The 13577-nt window shown below is 59.3% G+C and overlaps 1 protein-coding gene across 6 annotated transcripts in view; it reads right to left on the bottom strand.

Moving 5' to 3' along the window:
* COL5A1 (collagen type V alpha 1 chain) overlaps positions 1-13577 on the bottom strand; it is a 162338-nt gene that overhangs the window by 105707 nt on the left and 43054 nt on the right. For all 6 annotated transcript variants that reach the window (XM_082624008.1, XM_082624010.1, XM_082624009.1 and 3 more), the window contains exons 3-4: positions 11573-11786; positions 10454-10616 (exon numbers count right to left, since the gene is read on the bottom strand). In XM_082624008.1, coding sequence (XP_082480134.1) covers positions 10454-10616; positions 11573-11786 — 377 coding nt within the window. The remainder of the gene's footprint in view (positions 1-10453; positions 10617-11572; positions 11787-13577) is intronic.

The following is a 13577-nucleotide window of genomic DNA, read 5'->3' as shown; positions in this document are numbered from 1 at the left end:
GGACGAGACCCTCCACCTCAGGCACCAGCTCCGTCTCCATCCTGCCGCCCCACTCTAGGCGCAGACCTCAGGTCTTCGTTCAGCCTCCGCCACGCACGTCCAGCCCCTCGATCATCCCACCCTCTGTTCCGAACGTATCACTGTGACGCCGCATCACACCCATGGTCGCTAACGGGCTTGCCACGCACAGACCCCTGCACCTCCTCCACGGGAGTGTCCTACACCCGCATCTCCCCACCCCGCACCTGCCAGCTGCTTGTTTTGAACCCAAGTGCAGAAATTCACATTCACCTTCACTGAATTTCGCTTCCTTGGTTCTAGAACACGGTCCCAACCTGAAAGACCTTTCTGCGGCATCTTATTCTGTCAAGCAGTGAGAGTAACTTGGCATCGCTTGTGACAGACCCCACGCAGGTCTTTCTGCAGGTCCACAGCCGTGAGAAGGAGTCACTGCATGCAGAACACACACTTCCCTCCGGGGGGGCCAGGCAGGGGAGTGGTGGGGAGGGGCTGATTTTAGAGGCCCAGGCTGCCCCACACGCTCCAGGCCAGCACCCCCGTTCTGAGCAGACTCTGTGCCATAATCCAACCTCACTTCTAGCACTGAGGCCATGCGGCATGACGCCGGCCCAGGTCCCAGGCTCGGCCCCAGACCCGGCAACCTCGACTGCAAACACACACCGCTGGACGTGGCAAGGATGGGGGGACACAGTGTGGCTGACTCATGGACAAGCTACACGACCCAATCCCTGAGAAGTGGCCTCACACACAGCCTCCCGGGAGCATTAACTGCAAGCCGTGGGGCTGGGCTCTGGAGAAGGTGGTGTGTGCTCAGGGAAATTAACTTGTAGAATTATTTACATTAATCGATGTGTAGAATTCCAGGCCTCCACGAGGGTCAAGAGTCACTGCAGTGCCCTCAAGTCCCGGCTGCCGCCTGGTCACTCCATGGACCTTTTGGCAAGACCTGCTTGTGGACAGACTCTGGACCGGCCGCAGCTGGATAGACATCGCCTGGAGGGGCCTGGAAAATGCAGCTCAGACTAGAGAAAATGGTGATTCCGGGCTGAAAGTGAGCAGGGCCAGGCCTGGGGGGAAGGGGCCAGAAGGAAGGGGCGCACTTTGAGTGGAGACACGCATAGTCCTTGGAGCTCAGGAAGGACTGAGAACCAGGGGCCGGCGGAGGGTCACCCCCGAGAGGGGAGTGAGCCAACAGGGGCTCCATCAGGCTGGAGGGTGAGACCCCCAAAGGGACAGGACGGAAGTCTGACACTGGGGACCCAGCAGCCCCCATCTGACCCAGGGAATGCTCCAGACCTGGGCCCAAAATCCAGCCCTGCACTTCCCTGCTGTGTGACCTTGAGCAGGTGGCTTTACGTCTCTGGGCTCCAGGTTCCCCACGGGTGCTACGGAGCCAACACAATGCACATCCCCTGGGCTCTGTGAAGACTCATCAGATGAAGGAGACCAAACGGCACAGCCCGCACACACTCCTGACCTTCCCGGTGCTGAGAGCTTCCAGGAACATCCACGGCGGCATAGTCAGACATGAGCTGAGATGGAGTTTCCGTGTCCTCAGAGATCAAGACCATCAAAGACCTCTGACGAATGCTCTGCACAACTGTTATCGGGTCCCCCCCGCCACCGGTCCCTCCAACCCCAGAGCACCCTCGAGAAGGGGGCAGCCAGCAACCTCGTGCGCTGACCCCCATCTCGGAGGCTCTTTTCCCGGAGGCGGTGGAAGGGGTCACAGGGGTTCCCAGCCTGGAGGCACGGCGCTGGGGGCCAGCCCCTCTGCGCCTTCCCCTCTGCCCCTCAGGGGGGTCTCAGTGCACCCCCAGAGCCGCCCGGCTGGAGCCCACGCCCGAGGTTTGCAGGTGAGGCTCGAATCCCCGCTGCTGTCCCTGCCAGCTGAGCCTGCAGACCTTCAGGCCCCCCTCCCGTCCCGGAATCCGCCCGCCTATAGCACAGGGTGGTAACAGCAGCAACGAGAATCCATATTATCATGAGAACCATCGTAAGAAGAAAACTCCCTCCCCGAGAATTCCTGTGACGCCTGTGTCCCCCCCCTGCCAGGGGCCCTCCACCGACATCACTGACAGCAGCGGGACGCCCAGCGCTGGCTGGCGGGCTGAGGACTTTGTCAGGCACTGTGGCCGTCCATCGTCACTGCAAGTCCCACCTTCAGGGTGAGCAAGCTGAGTCCCGGGATTGCCCAAGGCCCTGCGGACGGTTAAGTGAGGCCAGGGCTGCCCTCAGCGGCTGGCTGTGGTAAAGAAGGAGGCCATGCACCGGCAGGACCCCCTCACCCTCCAGCTGTCCACAGTGGCGGCTCCCTGGCTCAAGTGGGTGGGCTCCCCTCGGCCGCTACCCTCACTTCCCCATCCCACCTACTGCCACTGCCAGTGAGACCACGAGACTCAGCATCCCCCAGCTTCGGCAGCCACGGCCTGACCCTCCTCCGACACGACCCAGTCCGTCCCCAGTGCCCTCGTCTGGAGCCGCTGAGGCCTGCGGGTCACCGGGCACCATCCTCCCTGGGGACCCACAGATCAGAGTCCACTGTAAGCTGCGTGACGCCACAAGGCCGGCCTCCAGCATTGCGTCCGACTGTGGGGTTGGGACGTGGGCCTGTTGCTCACAGTTTCCCTGGAACAAACCTGCAGCCCTCTCGGGCCAGGCAGCAGAAGGAGCCAGGTCCCGAAGCACATGGGCAAAGCAGGGCCTGCCTGATGCTCTGGGGTCTCTCTGGACCCCTCCTTGCCGGGCCCAGGTAGAGAGGTCCCCCACCCACTGCTGGGCTCAACGCAGGTCATGAACACCCGGCACGGCCCCAGAGAGCACCCCACCCCCTGAAAATCACTGCCCACCCGAGGAGCGATTCCAGGCGAAAGCCCTCGGCGGAGACGTTACCGTGAGATCATGCGATTCCTTCACTGTGACCCTGCTCCCACCGGCCTCTGCTAAGTGGTCACACCCGCCTCAGCCCTCAGGCTGCCGGCCACCTGCCCCAGGCGGAGTCCTGGCCCCGGCCTGCCCACAGCCCAGCCTCTCCTGCACCCGAACTGGAGACAAAAACGCACTTCAGACTCCCTGCCCACTGCCTTCACGGGTCAGTCAGCTGCCCATTCAAGCCGGGAGCCGCGCACAGGGCTGGACCCCCAGCCCCTCCACCCGGCAAGAGCTTACCCCCCAGCCTCCTTGGGCAGACACAACTCAGCAGCCGGAGACAAACCTCAATTTGAAAACAAGCAAATATGCATGCCCAGAGACCCGCTTTTAATTCCCCACATGTGCCCTGCAGGCATCAATGGGGAGCAGCCCCTCCCCATGCTGGCCTGGGCAGCGGGCTGGATAGGGACCCCCACCCCAGGGCCAAGTCCTCATCCCTGAAACCTGGGAATGTGGCCTTACTGGGAAACAGGGTCTTCACAGGCATAGTTAAGTGATGGGTCTCAAGAAGAGAATCAGCCTGGATTAAGATAGACCCCGAACCCAATGACTTGTGTCCTTACAAGAGGCAGACACAACAGAGACGCGGGGAGGAGAGGAGAGGCCAGGTGAGAACAGAGCAGGGACAGGAGTGAGGCGGCCACAGCCAGGGACGCCTGGGCTTGTGCCTCCCCAGGAGCACCTCCCTGCCCTGTCAGGCCACCCGAGGCAGCTCCCTTCCAGATTATTCCACCTGCTGCTGGGCCTGGCCACGCCCACTGCCCTCCAAGCTGGAAGAGGCAGGAAGGACCCTCCCCTGGAGCCCCTGGTGGGAGCTCTGCCCCACCCATTTCAGACTGCAGATTTCCAGCTTCCAGAACCAGGAAATAAAAAACTCCTGTCTTTATGCACAGGCTCAGCCGCCATGGCTCACGGGCCCAGCTGCTTCGCGGCATGTGGGATCTTCCCGGACCGGGGCATGAACCCGTGTCCCCTGCATCGGCAGACGGACTCTCAACCACTGTGCCACCAGGGAAGCCCTAAACTCCTGTCTTTTTAAGAGACCAAATTGGAGACCTGTGTTTCTGGGGTCCCAGGAAACACACAGAGACTGCAACACCCCTGTTCTTGCCAGGAATCAGGGAAGGTCCCTGTGAAGTGGGCAGAGCTGAAGCACAGGGGCCTCTGACCTGGACCCACTCATGCCCCTCTGCTTCCCTAGGGTCTGCCTGGCTGGGCGCAGGGCTGCCGCCTCACGTGGCCTGACGCAGCAGGGCAGTGCTCCTGGGCGATACACACAGATGGACGCAAAGGAGAGGGCAGGGACCAGGGTGGACACGGTGCTCAGCCAGGCCCTGCCCAGGACGTGCAGTTTGCGGTAGGAAAGGCTGGGTCTGAGCTTCCCCCTCGGGGACTTGGACCCAAGACTTAGCCCCGGGAGCTTCCACACCACCGACTAAAGTCCGAATGCACGGCCTCGACTGTGATAGCTGCCGTGCAGACACTGGGCCCTCCACGGCGGCTCTGCGTGCCAGGGCAGAGCATTCGTTAGGGGTCTTTGATGGTTCGCTCTGAGTCTTGATTTCTGAGAACATGGGGGGCTGTGTGCACAGCAGGCCGACCTCAGCATCCATCTTGAACACACTGGCCCGTTTTCCAGATGGAGCCGCACTTCCCACCCGGTCCGGCTCCAGAGCCCAGCTCCTCCTATGGCCAGCACCCGTCTACCCAGCAACGCCAACTGGAAAAACACCCATGGACCCAGGGAGGGGCACCTGGCCCGTGAACACTGTCAACTAGTGGGGATGGAAGCGCAGAGACACCCCCAGACAAGCCCGCAGAGTTGCTCGCTGCCCGCAGATGCCCCTCTGGCCATATCCCCATCGTACCCGCCTGTGTCTGAATGGACATGAAAGTGAACCCAGAGTGGCCCCACTGGCCCCGCAAATGCACCACCTTCCAAGGAAGGAAAAAGCACGCTCTGGAAGTGTATACAGCCCCTCTCCAGAGAGACGTTGGGGTCAAACTGACAAAGCCGTGGGAAGGCAGACAGAAAGGGAGTAAAGTGCAAATGAGGGTCACGCTCAGACACAGCAGCACCAGGCTCATCGCCACCGGCAGGACGAGTGCTTTCTCCAGCACCGTCCCCGTGTGTGACAGGACCCAGGAGGCCTTGTGCTACCCAGCCCTGCAGCTCAGCCATCACCACACCCCTCGTCGCCCAGGTGCACGTCTGTCTGCTCTGTAGCCTCTAGACCAACCGGTGTCCTGCACCCCAGGGGGCTCTGGGCAAGTGATCAGTGACGGGATGTTCCCAGAGTCAAGGGTCACAGGTCACAGCCTTGGCCTCTGACACCAACTCACTGCTCCCTGTCCTTCGAGACCCTGATGCCAGGCACCCCTCACATCAAGGAGGGCGAGTCTGTGCTCGAGAGGCATCCCGGGCCGGCTCCGTGGATCGCTGGGAAAGCGCCTCCCCGGCCGTGGCCCCGTTCCCGCCCCGGGAAAGCTAAATTCCAAGAAAGACCATGTCAGTGGAAAAGACAGGCCCCTGGAAAAAGGGAATCAGGGATTAAGTAAACCACTGGGTCTTTCCAAACGGCCGAGGAGAGCAGACAGATGGCAGGACCGTGACTTGAACGCGATGCCGTCTTTCCCTGCCAGCACCCGGGGATTCCGCAGAGAAGAGCTCCAGTTTGTAGTCTGTTTGGTCTTGCTGCCCCTTGAAACATTCAACAGCTTAAAAGCAGACTTGGCTCCTGGCCCAGAACTCACCGGCTCCCCGTCCCCCAGGGCAGGTCTCCTCTTCCACGTCCCCCTCCATTCGAGGACCCAAAAGGAGGGCCCTCCCCCGGCCAAGCACCAGGCTCTGGCTTGCCCCCCAGTCCCACCCTCCGGACCCCTCCATCTGGAACACCGGCCGGCTCCAGGACCGCAGGTGAGCCCAGGGCAGGTGCGGGGCCCACCCGTTCAGTCCCATGTTTGAGAGCCTGGCCCGGGGGAGGGTGCTGTGCAGACCACCAGTCACGCAGGGGAGGCTAGCTCTGGCAGCCACTGCCCCTGCTAGCAGCTTGTGCTGGCTCTTCCTGGAAGGTCCCAGGGCTTCAGACCCCACAGGCCAGGGGACTCCGGTGTCCCCGGGGCCTGTGCAGGACGATGGGAACTGAGCAGCCTGGAGCAAGGCCAGGCACCCACCAGCGCCGTCGAGACCACCAAGGATGCGCCCTGGCTGGGGACGGTCCTGGTTTCCTTGGTCAGGTGGATAGAGAGATGCAGGGGCTGCCGTGACTGTCACAACCGCCACGACATCAGGACAGGCCATCAGCTCTCAGCAACAACAGACCAACCCCGCTGCGCTGCAGTTTTGCTGGGTGACCTTCGGTAGGTTACTCAACCTCTCTGGTGCAGGGAGGGCAGAGCACACAGGCGGCGTGTTGTCACAGGGCCCTGCTGGTGGCCCTGCCTGGCTTCCCACCCAGGTTTGCCACTGAAGAAATATAGCCACTTCCCCCTCCTGCCAGACGCGCTCGCTCTCCTGGCAGTCTCATCTGTTTCCGAAAACACAGAGCTTGCCCTAAGCCCGGGGTGAAAACAAGACTCTCCTGCACAGGGAGGCCCGCAGGACCCCGTTTCATAGAGGTCCGGAGAATACCCCCCACTTCCCCCGACGGCGGGCCCTTGGGGGGTGGGACGAAGCCCCGGGACCCCCAGCTGCTCACGGGTCCCAGGGCACGGGTACACCCCAGGGGAAGGGACAGGACACAGGACACGCAGCTCCCCAGGAATTTCACTGCGGGCGCCCCCCGCAGGCAGGTCCTCAGGCAGCCCTGTAGGGCACACGCTCCACCTGGAAACAGGCGGGCAAGGACCGGGGCTTGGCCAGGTCAGCGAGGTGGGTGGCAAAGCAGTGACCAGGGAGCCAGCCCGAGCCCCTTCCAGAGCACACCACGGCACCCTGAGGGACAGTCCCCACCTGGGGGCTCTGGCCAGGAGCATGCACCCTGGCCAGGGCAGCATGACCCACAGCCAGTCCCTTCCCTTTGGGTTTCTGGGCACAGCAGTGGGAGGCCCGGTGAGCCCAGGCGGCTCCACCCCCTGCATGGCTCAGGGCCCTCATCTCTAAGGCGGAGGTCCAGCACCTAACTCGCACGGTGAGGTTAAGGGACAGCTCGTGACCCTGTGCCACCACAGAGGGAGCAGACCTTGGTCACAGCCGCTGCCATGGTTGACAGGTAAATGCAGGTGGATGCTGACGGTGGGCCACCCGCTCTGACTGCCAGGGGTCTGGTCGGTGTGGTTTGCTATGGTCCTCACAGGTGCGGGCATTTTACAGAGATTCCATCAGGCCACCCCACGACCCCGAGCATTGGCCCCGTCGCGCCCATTTTACAGATGAGGACATTGGGCTCGGACAGGTTCAGAGTGGGCTCTAGGCCATCAGCCGGAGAGGAAGAGCATGAAGGCCTGGGGGACCTTGCTATGCACCCCACTTCCTCCCTGGGTGGCTTTGGAAGGACGGGATGTCCAATGTCCCCGTACGGCGGGGCGACCCCATCAGAGCCAGGCTCACACCGGGGCTGGGGAGGCCAAGGGGGCGAGGGCTGCGGCCACCTGCCCCAGCCCCACACCCAGGCCAGAGGTGGCACCAGGGAGGCCCCGGTCACGGTGCCGTCTGGCGAAAACCGGGCGCTGCACTACAGGAAGTGTTTGTCTTGGCCTTGACGGCCTCCATCCCCGGCTCTCTCTGTGGATAAAGGGGGCCTCTGTGGGCCCACGCGCACCCCAGGAAAAAACCCAGTGGCCCCAACAGACTCTCTAGAGTTCAGTAAACCCCTATTTGGAAACAGCACACATCACAAAACCCAGCGTGTGCCAGTGGCGGCTTGGCCCTCCACCAAAGTACCCAGAATCCTTCCGGCTCCCCCAGAACCTCCAAGAGCCTCGGGACAAATTGGCTTTTAATGAGGGGAAGTCATCCTTCCCGGCGAAGAACGAAGAACGTGGCTGCTGGGGAATCGGTTGCAATGGTGCTGGCCCCTCCTTTTAAAGAGACGTCTCCAGAAACCAAAGTGGTTAAAAATGGCAAGTGTCGTTATCTGGAATCTACTGGAAAGTCAAGAGTTAAATCACTTTTAGTTATAAAAATTCTGTTTCACTCGCCACGAGACAAAGGGGGGCTGGGGATATGAGGCCAACCCACCCAACTTTCTCCTTGCTCTCTGAAGGAAAAAAAGCAAAAAAATGATGCTCTGGGGCCCCCGAGGGCATCACCACCTCTAGCTCACTGGTCTTCATTAGGAAAGACAGGTCACATTTTCCGATGTGGACACATCCAACAGCCAGGGAAGGCCAAGGCTACGGAATCACCTCCTTCAGAACATGAATAGCTTGTGGTCAACAAAAATCTCTGGTGCCTGGCAGACACTCTCCCTCAAATCGAAAGCCACGACCAGGAAGAAGCGCTCCCCAGAATGCTGTACATATTTTTGAGCTACAGATTCCATCAAAGCCTGCATGCTCTCAGCCGCAGAGCAAGACCTACTCAGCTTATTGGGCGGCTAAACAGAGGAGGAAACCAGAGTTATCCGATTTGAGATCCATTTCTTTTTTTTTTAATTTAATTTAATTTATTTATTTTTATACAGCAGGTTCTTATTAGTTCTCTATTTTATACATATTAGTGTCTACATGTCAATCCCAATCTCCCAATTCATCCCACCACCACCCTCCACCCCACTTTCCCCCCTTGGTGTCCATACGTTTGTTCTCTACATCTGTGTCTCTATTTCTGCCTTGCAAATCGGTTCATCTGTACCGTTTTTCTAGATTCCACATATATGCGTTAATATACGATATCTGTTCTTCTCTTCCATTTCTTTTTGATAATTATAAATTGTTTTCCTTCTCTAATCATAAACGTGGGTAACAGCTACGGAATGCTGGCCGTGGGCCACGCATATGCCTCGGTGGTCCTTAAACACACCTCACCCACACAAGCATTTCAGAGAGGCTAGGCAGTCACCCAGGATCTCACAGCATGTAAACAGTGCAGCTGGGACTTGAACCCAGCCCTGACTTTCCTAGTGCTTCCCTACAGCACCGGAGTCTTAGCAGACTTGTGCTCATGGGAAAACTGGCTCAGAAGATCAAGGAAGCAGGATTTGGTTTAGGATCCTTATTTTTTTAAGAGACGGATAAAGCTTTTTCCTGAATCGTTACAAGAAAAGACCCATCACCAGCACACAAAAGGCTAGAAATCAGGAAGGTTTGGCAACAGCGCAGAAAAGCTACCACGCGGTACATGAATTCAAACCCCAGCCTCGGCACACGGACCCACCTCCGCATTCAGACCTCGAGCAAGGGTGGCGGCAGCGACCCAGGCTCCCGGGCGCTGAGCAGGTACCCAGCGCTTCTCAGAGGAGCCCAGGTGAGCCCCCGGCACCTCTCGAGGCAACATTACCAGGACCCACGTTTTACAAATAAGTCCTGAAGCTCACCAAAGCCACCTGCTTTACCTGGATCCTCCCACCAGCAAGAGGTCTACAGCGGCAAAAACTTAATCCCAGTCGGTGCGACCCCCAAGCCTTTGACAGTAGCTCCCCGGGAGGACCCCAAAGCCGCTCAGGCCTGGCTGAGGACAGCCCAGCCGCCTGCAGTTCATCCCGGGTCTCTGGGCAACTGTGGTCAGAGTCATGCTCGGAGGATGTGTCGCCATAACTCGCAAAATTTGGCAGTGCCTGCAGAATCCAGGCGCCCAGCCCACCCTGCTGTCCACAGGCTGCAGCCGTCCTGGACTCCTGCTGTGCTGAGCAGCTGCCAACTTCGGCAGGACCCACGGACCCACCTTCACACACTGGTTCCCACGTCCCCACAACCCCCGCTTCCACGTAGAGGTGGCTGTTCTGATCTTTCCTCGCTCATCCACGTCTGACCAACCGGGCTCTGCCCACCTTTCCACCTGCCCTGACGCTGGGTTGCTATCAAGGCTGCACACACGTCAAGCGCTTACTACGAGGGGGCCGTGGTACTTTACAGCATTCAGCCCCACCTAATTCTTGCCACGTTCTATGAAGGAGCTGCATTTGTGATCCCATTTTACAGATGGAGAGGCTGAGGCTCAGAAACGTCAGAGCAACCTGCCCAAGACCCGGAATCAGCAAACGAGACAGTGGAGAGTCTGGCCCCGCGGGCCTGCACCGAGGCCACCTCCCCCGCCCCCGAACCTCTCTTAGTTACGCATGTGGCCCCAGTAGGACCCCCGAGAGAGGTGAGACCCAAACCTCATCCTCCCCACGGGCGCAAAGCCCGAGGGCCCGTTCAAACGCCTGCCCGTCTCCGCGGGCAGAGACATCACTCCTGCCGTTAACAGAAGCAGGACACTCAGTAGGCGTTCCCTCCCCGGCCGCCCCCAGCAGAGCGCCAGGATCCAGGCAACGCGGCGTCGGCTCGGCTGGCCCCAGGTCCCCGAGGAGAGGACAGGTGTGCGTCCCAGGTGCGCGGGACAGCCCGGCTCCCTGCTTACCTCAAACACCTCCTCGTCCAGAATTCGGGTGCCAAAGACAATGATGCCGTTAACGTCTATCACGGGGTGATTGCTGCGGTCCAGGAAGGTGGTCATCTTCTTTTTACAGTCCAGGATCAAGGTGACATTCTTCTTGTGGACGCTGAGAGCGATTCTGTGCCACCTGCAAAGAAACAGACAGCCAGGCAGGTGAAGGGGGGCTGGTGTCACGAAGCACCAATACGAGTGCCTCAACCGCAAATCCCTGGGGACCCAGGAGGACCTCGCTTTCCTGCAGTGTCACGGGGCCGAGCAGTTCAGAGCCGAGCCTCTGTGGGCAGACAGGCGCGGGCACAGGTCCACACCGCGTGCCACGTGAGACCCACTGGACTCAAAACTCAGGTCTCTCATCTCTGGGATGAGACCAGCTGTGCAGCCCGGAGCACAGCCCTGAAACCTGGAGTGGGCTGGTTAGTGGGTCAAGGGCGGGGAGACCTGATAGTGCTTCCCTACGGACCGTCTCAACCCCCAACAGCAAATGCAGGCTGCCGGAGAAACCGAGCCTGACAGGAAACGGTGGGACTGATGGATCTACGTGAAACTCTCAATTAGAAATGCAGAAGTCAGGTCCTGAGGTCTTCAAGGATCACAGCACGTGGCCTCAGACGTGTCAGCCAATTAATTTCAAACTACCGGGGTTTAGGGATGCATCCAACAGAGAATTCTGGAAAGACCTGACTTCTTTTTCGTCTTTTTTAAATCATTCACTCTCACATCTGTGTCTGTATCCTTAAGGATACCTTCAATCCTTTCTGGAAGAAGTTGGGTATAACTACACAGTCTCCGTGTCCCTTCGGACACTAAGAGGCTGGCATTGATACAGCTTAGTGCGTTTTACAAAGGGGACGTGGAGGCCCAGGGAGAAGAGGACCTCCCCAGAACCACAGAGGATGAGCCCAGACCAAGACCCAGCTCCCAGGACTCCAAGCCCAGTGCTCTCTCTGACCTGTGGGCGTGTCAGCACCATCCTGCTATAAAGCACATTCTGCTATAAGGTCCCCAGTTTGGCCGGGGGCTTTAGGTGACCTGCCCCGACCCTCCAGCAGGAGAAGGAGTGGGTTGCTGAGTGGTGCCACTTACTTGCCATCTGACAGGTTGATGCCTCTGAAGAGGGGATAGTCCTCCGGCCCCGGTTTCCCTGTGTGGTCCTCATAGAGGAAGACCGGAGAGCGGCCCATCTCCAGGCCGATCTGCTGGATGCCCTGCTCATTGTAGATGGAGACCAGGAAGGCCTGGTTGCCTTTCTTGGCTTTCACAGTGGTTAGAATGGAGAAGTCCTCGGGAAATGCAGACACTGGAAGAGAGGACAGAGATAAGGCCGTCGGGAAGCCCCCAACCCTGCCCAGCCACAGCTCTCTGCAAACAAACCAGCTCAGGGACCTGGCAACATTTGCTGGATACGGTGGTGCATTGGCTGCGCATCTGCCCCTTGATCAAACTGTTCCTGCAGCCTTCCCCTAACACCACATGGTCAAACCTACCCCCTTCGAGGCTCAGTCCAAATGCAAACCTAATTGGTCCTTCCAACTGTGAGCCTTCCATGCTATCTTTTTTAGTTCCCACACCTCAATACATCTATGTATAAAATCTTCTTAGAACTTTCTAGAATGTGAGCTTCCTCTGGGCAGGTGCTGTTTCAGATGCGTCTTTTACCCTCTGCAGTGCCTAAAGCTGTGCCTAGCAGAGTGTGTCTCATTTTGCACCCTCTGGAGGGAGGTATGAGAGAGAGAAGAGAGGAAGGAAGGCAAGAGGCAGGGGAGCATGACTAGAATTGCACTTTTTGACATTTCCTGGTTGACACGCCAATCAGAGAAAAAGTGAAATAAGTCAAAAGACTTCATATTTAGGGCTTCCCTGGTGGCACAGTGGTTGAGAGTCCGCCTGCCGATGCAGGGGACACGGGTTCGTGCCCCGGTCCGGGAAGATCCTACATGCCGCGGAGTGGCTGGGCCCGTGAGCCATGGTCACTGAGCCTGCACATCTGGAGCCTGTGCTCCGCAACGGGAGAGGCCACAGCAGTGAGAGGCCCGCGTACCGCAAAAAAAAAAAAAAGACTTCAAATTTAAAAGGAAAACCCAGACCCTGGTATGTTGGTGGGAGGGAGAGTTCCTTACAACACAGGCCAGAAACAATTTGAGGCCATTAAAAGCCAGACCCGCGCTGGCCCTGCCGAGGGCACAAGGCTGCTGCAGAATCCTCCACACGCACGCCCTTCACGGCCTGCCTCCATGGACAGGAGAGGAAATCTCAGCCCCCTCCTTCCATCCATCCTGGTTCTCTCTGTGTGCAATTTGCAATTCCCCCAAGAGCGAGGGCCCGGGGCTGACAAGGGAGCTGGGCTATCGATGCACAGCCAGGAAGGCTCAACCCAAGTCAGTGTGCTTCTCAGAACCAGGCCGAAGAAGCGAGCCCGAGGGGTGTCAACAGGGACACCCGACAGAGGAAGGACAAGGCCCTGCGGCTGAAGCTGCCTCACATCCAGCATGCTGCAGAGCGCTGAAGCCCAGCCCACGGTCCTAGGCAAGGACAGAGCCCATCATCAAACCCACCCCTTCTTTAGAATTGTGACAAGGTCAACCAGGTGGCCCGCGTGGCAGAGCGGGGGGTCAGTACAGCTTCTAGTGGGGATACTGTCCTTGGGCGCCCTCTGCTGGCAGCACTGCTGCACGGCGGGGCAGCTGGGCTCTGCTTCTGGTCCCTGTGAGCGCTGCCGATGTCCTGCTGAGGGGAGGGCGGGGTGCCACGAAAAGAACTGCCCCTGCAGCCCCTGGAGGACCCAGGGTAGACACACGGTCTCTCTAGCCTGAGGACAAGAGGGGCCACGGCGGCTTCAGGCAGAGAAACCAAACCCCAAAGGCCAACAGCGTTGTGTGAGTTTTCAAGGCCGTGATGGAGAGCAGGTGGAGAAATCCATCCCACGGCCCCCAAAGCTCTGGCTAAGGTGCGGATCTGGAAAGGCCCAAGGCTCACAGCCCGGGCAGGATCCGGCCCCGTGTTAAGGAGCTAGAAGTTGGGGTCTGTTTGCTGTGCTCAGCACCGTGGCCCAGCCCATCTCCCGGGGCGGGAACCAGCTGGATGCCTCCAC

The sequence above is a fragment of the Mesoplodon mirus genome (assembly GCF_964341445.2).
Source record: "Mesoplodon mirus genome assembly, chromosome: 1".
Lineage (NCBI taxonomy): Eukaryota > Metazoa > Chordata > Mammalia > Artiodactyla > Ziphiidae > Mesoplodon > Mesoplodon mirus.
The sequence above is the reverse complement of the archived record's forward strand: the minus strand, read 5'-3'. Positions and strand labels throughout refer to the sequence as shown.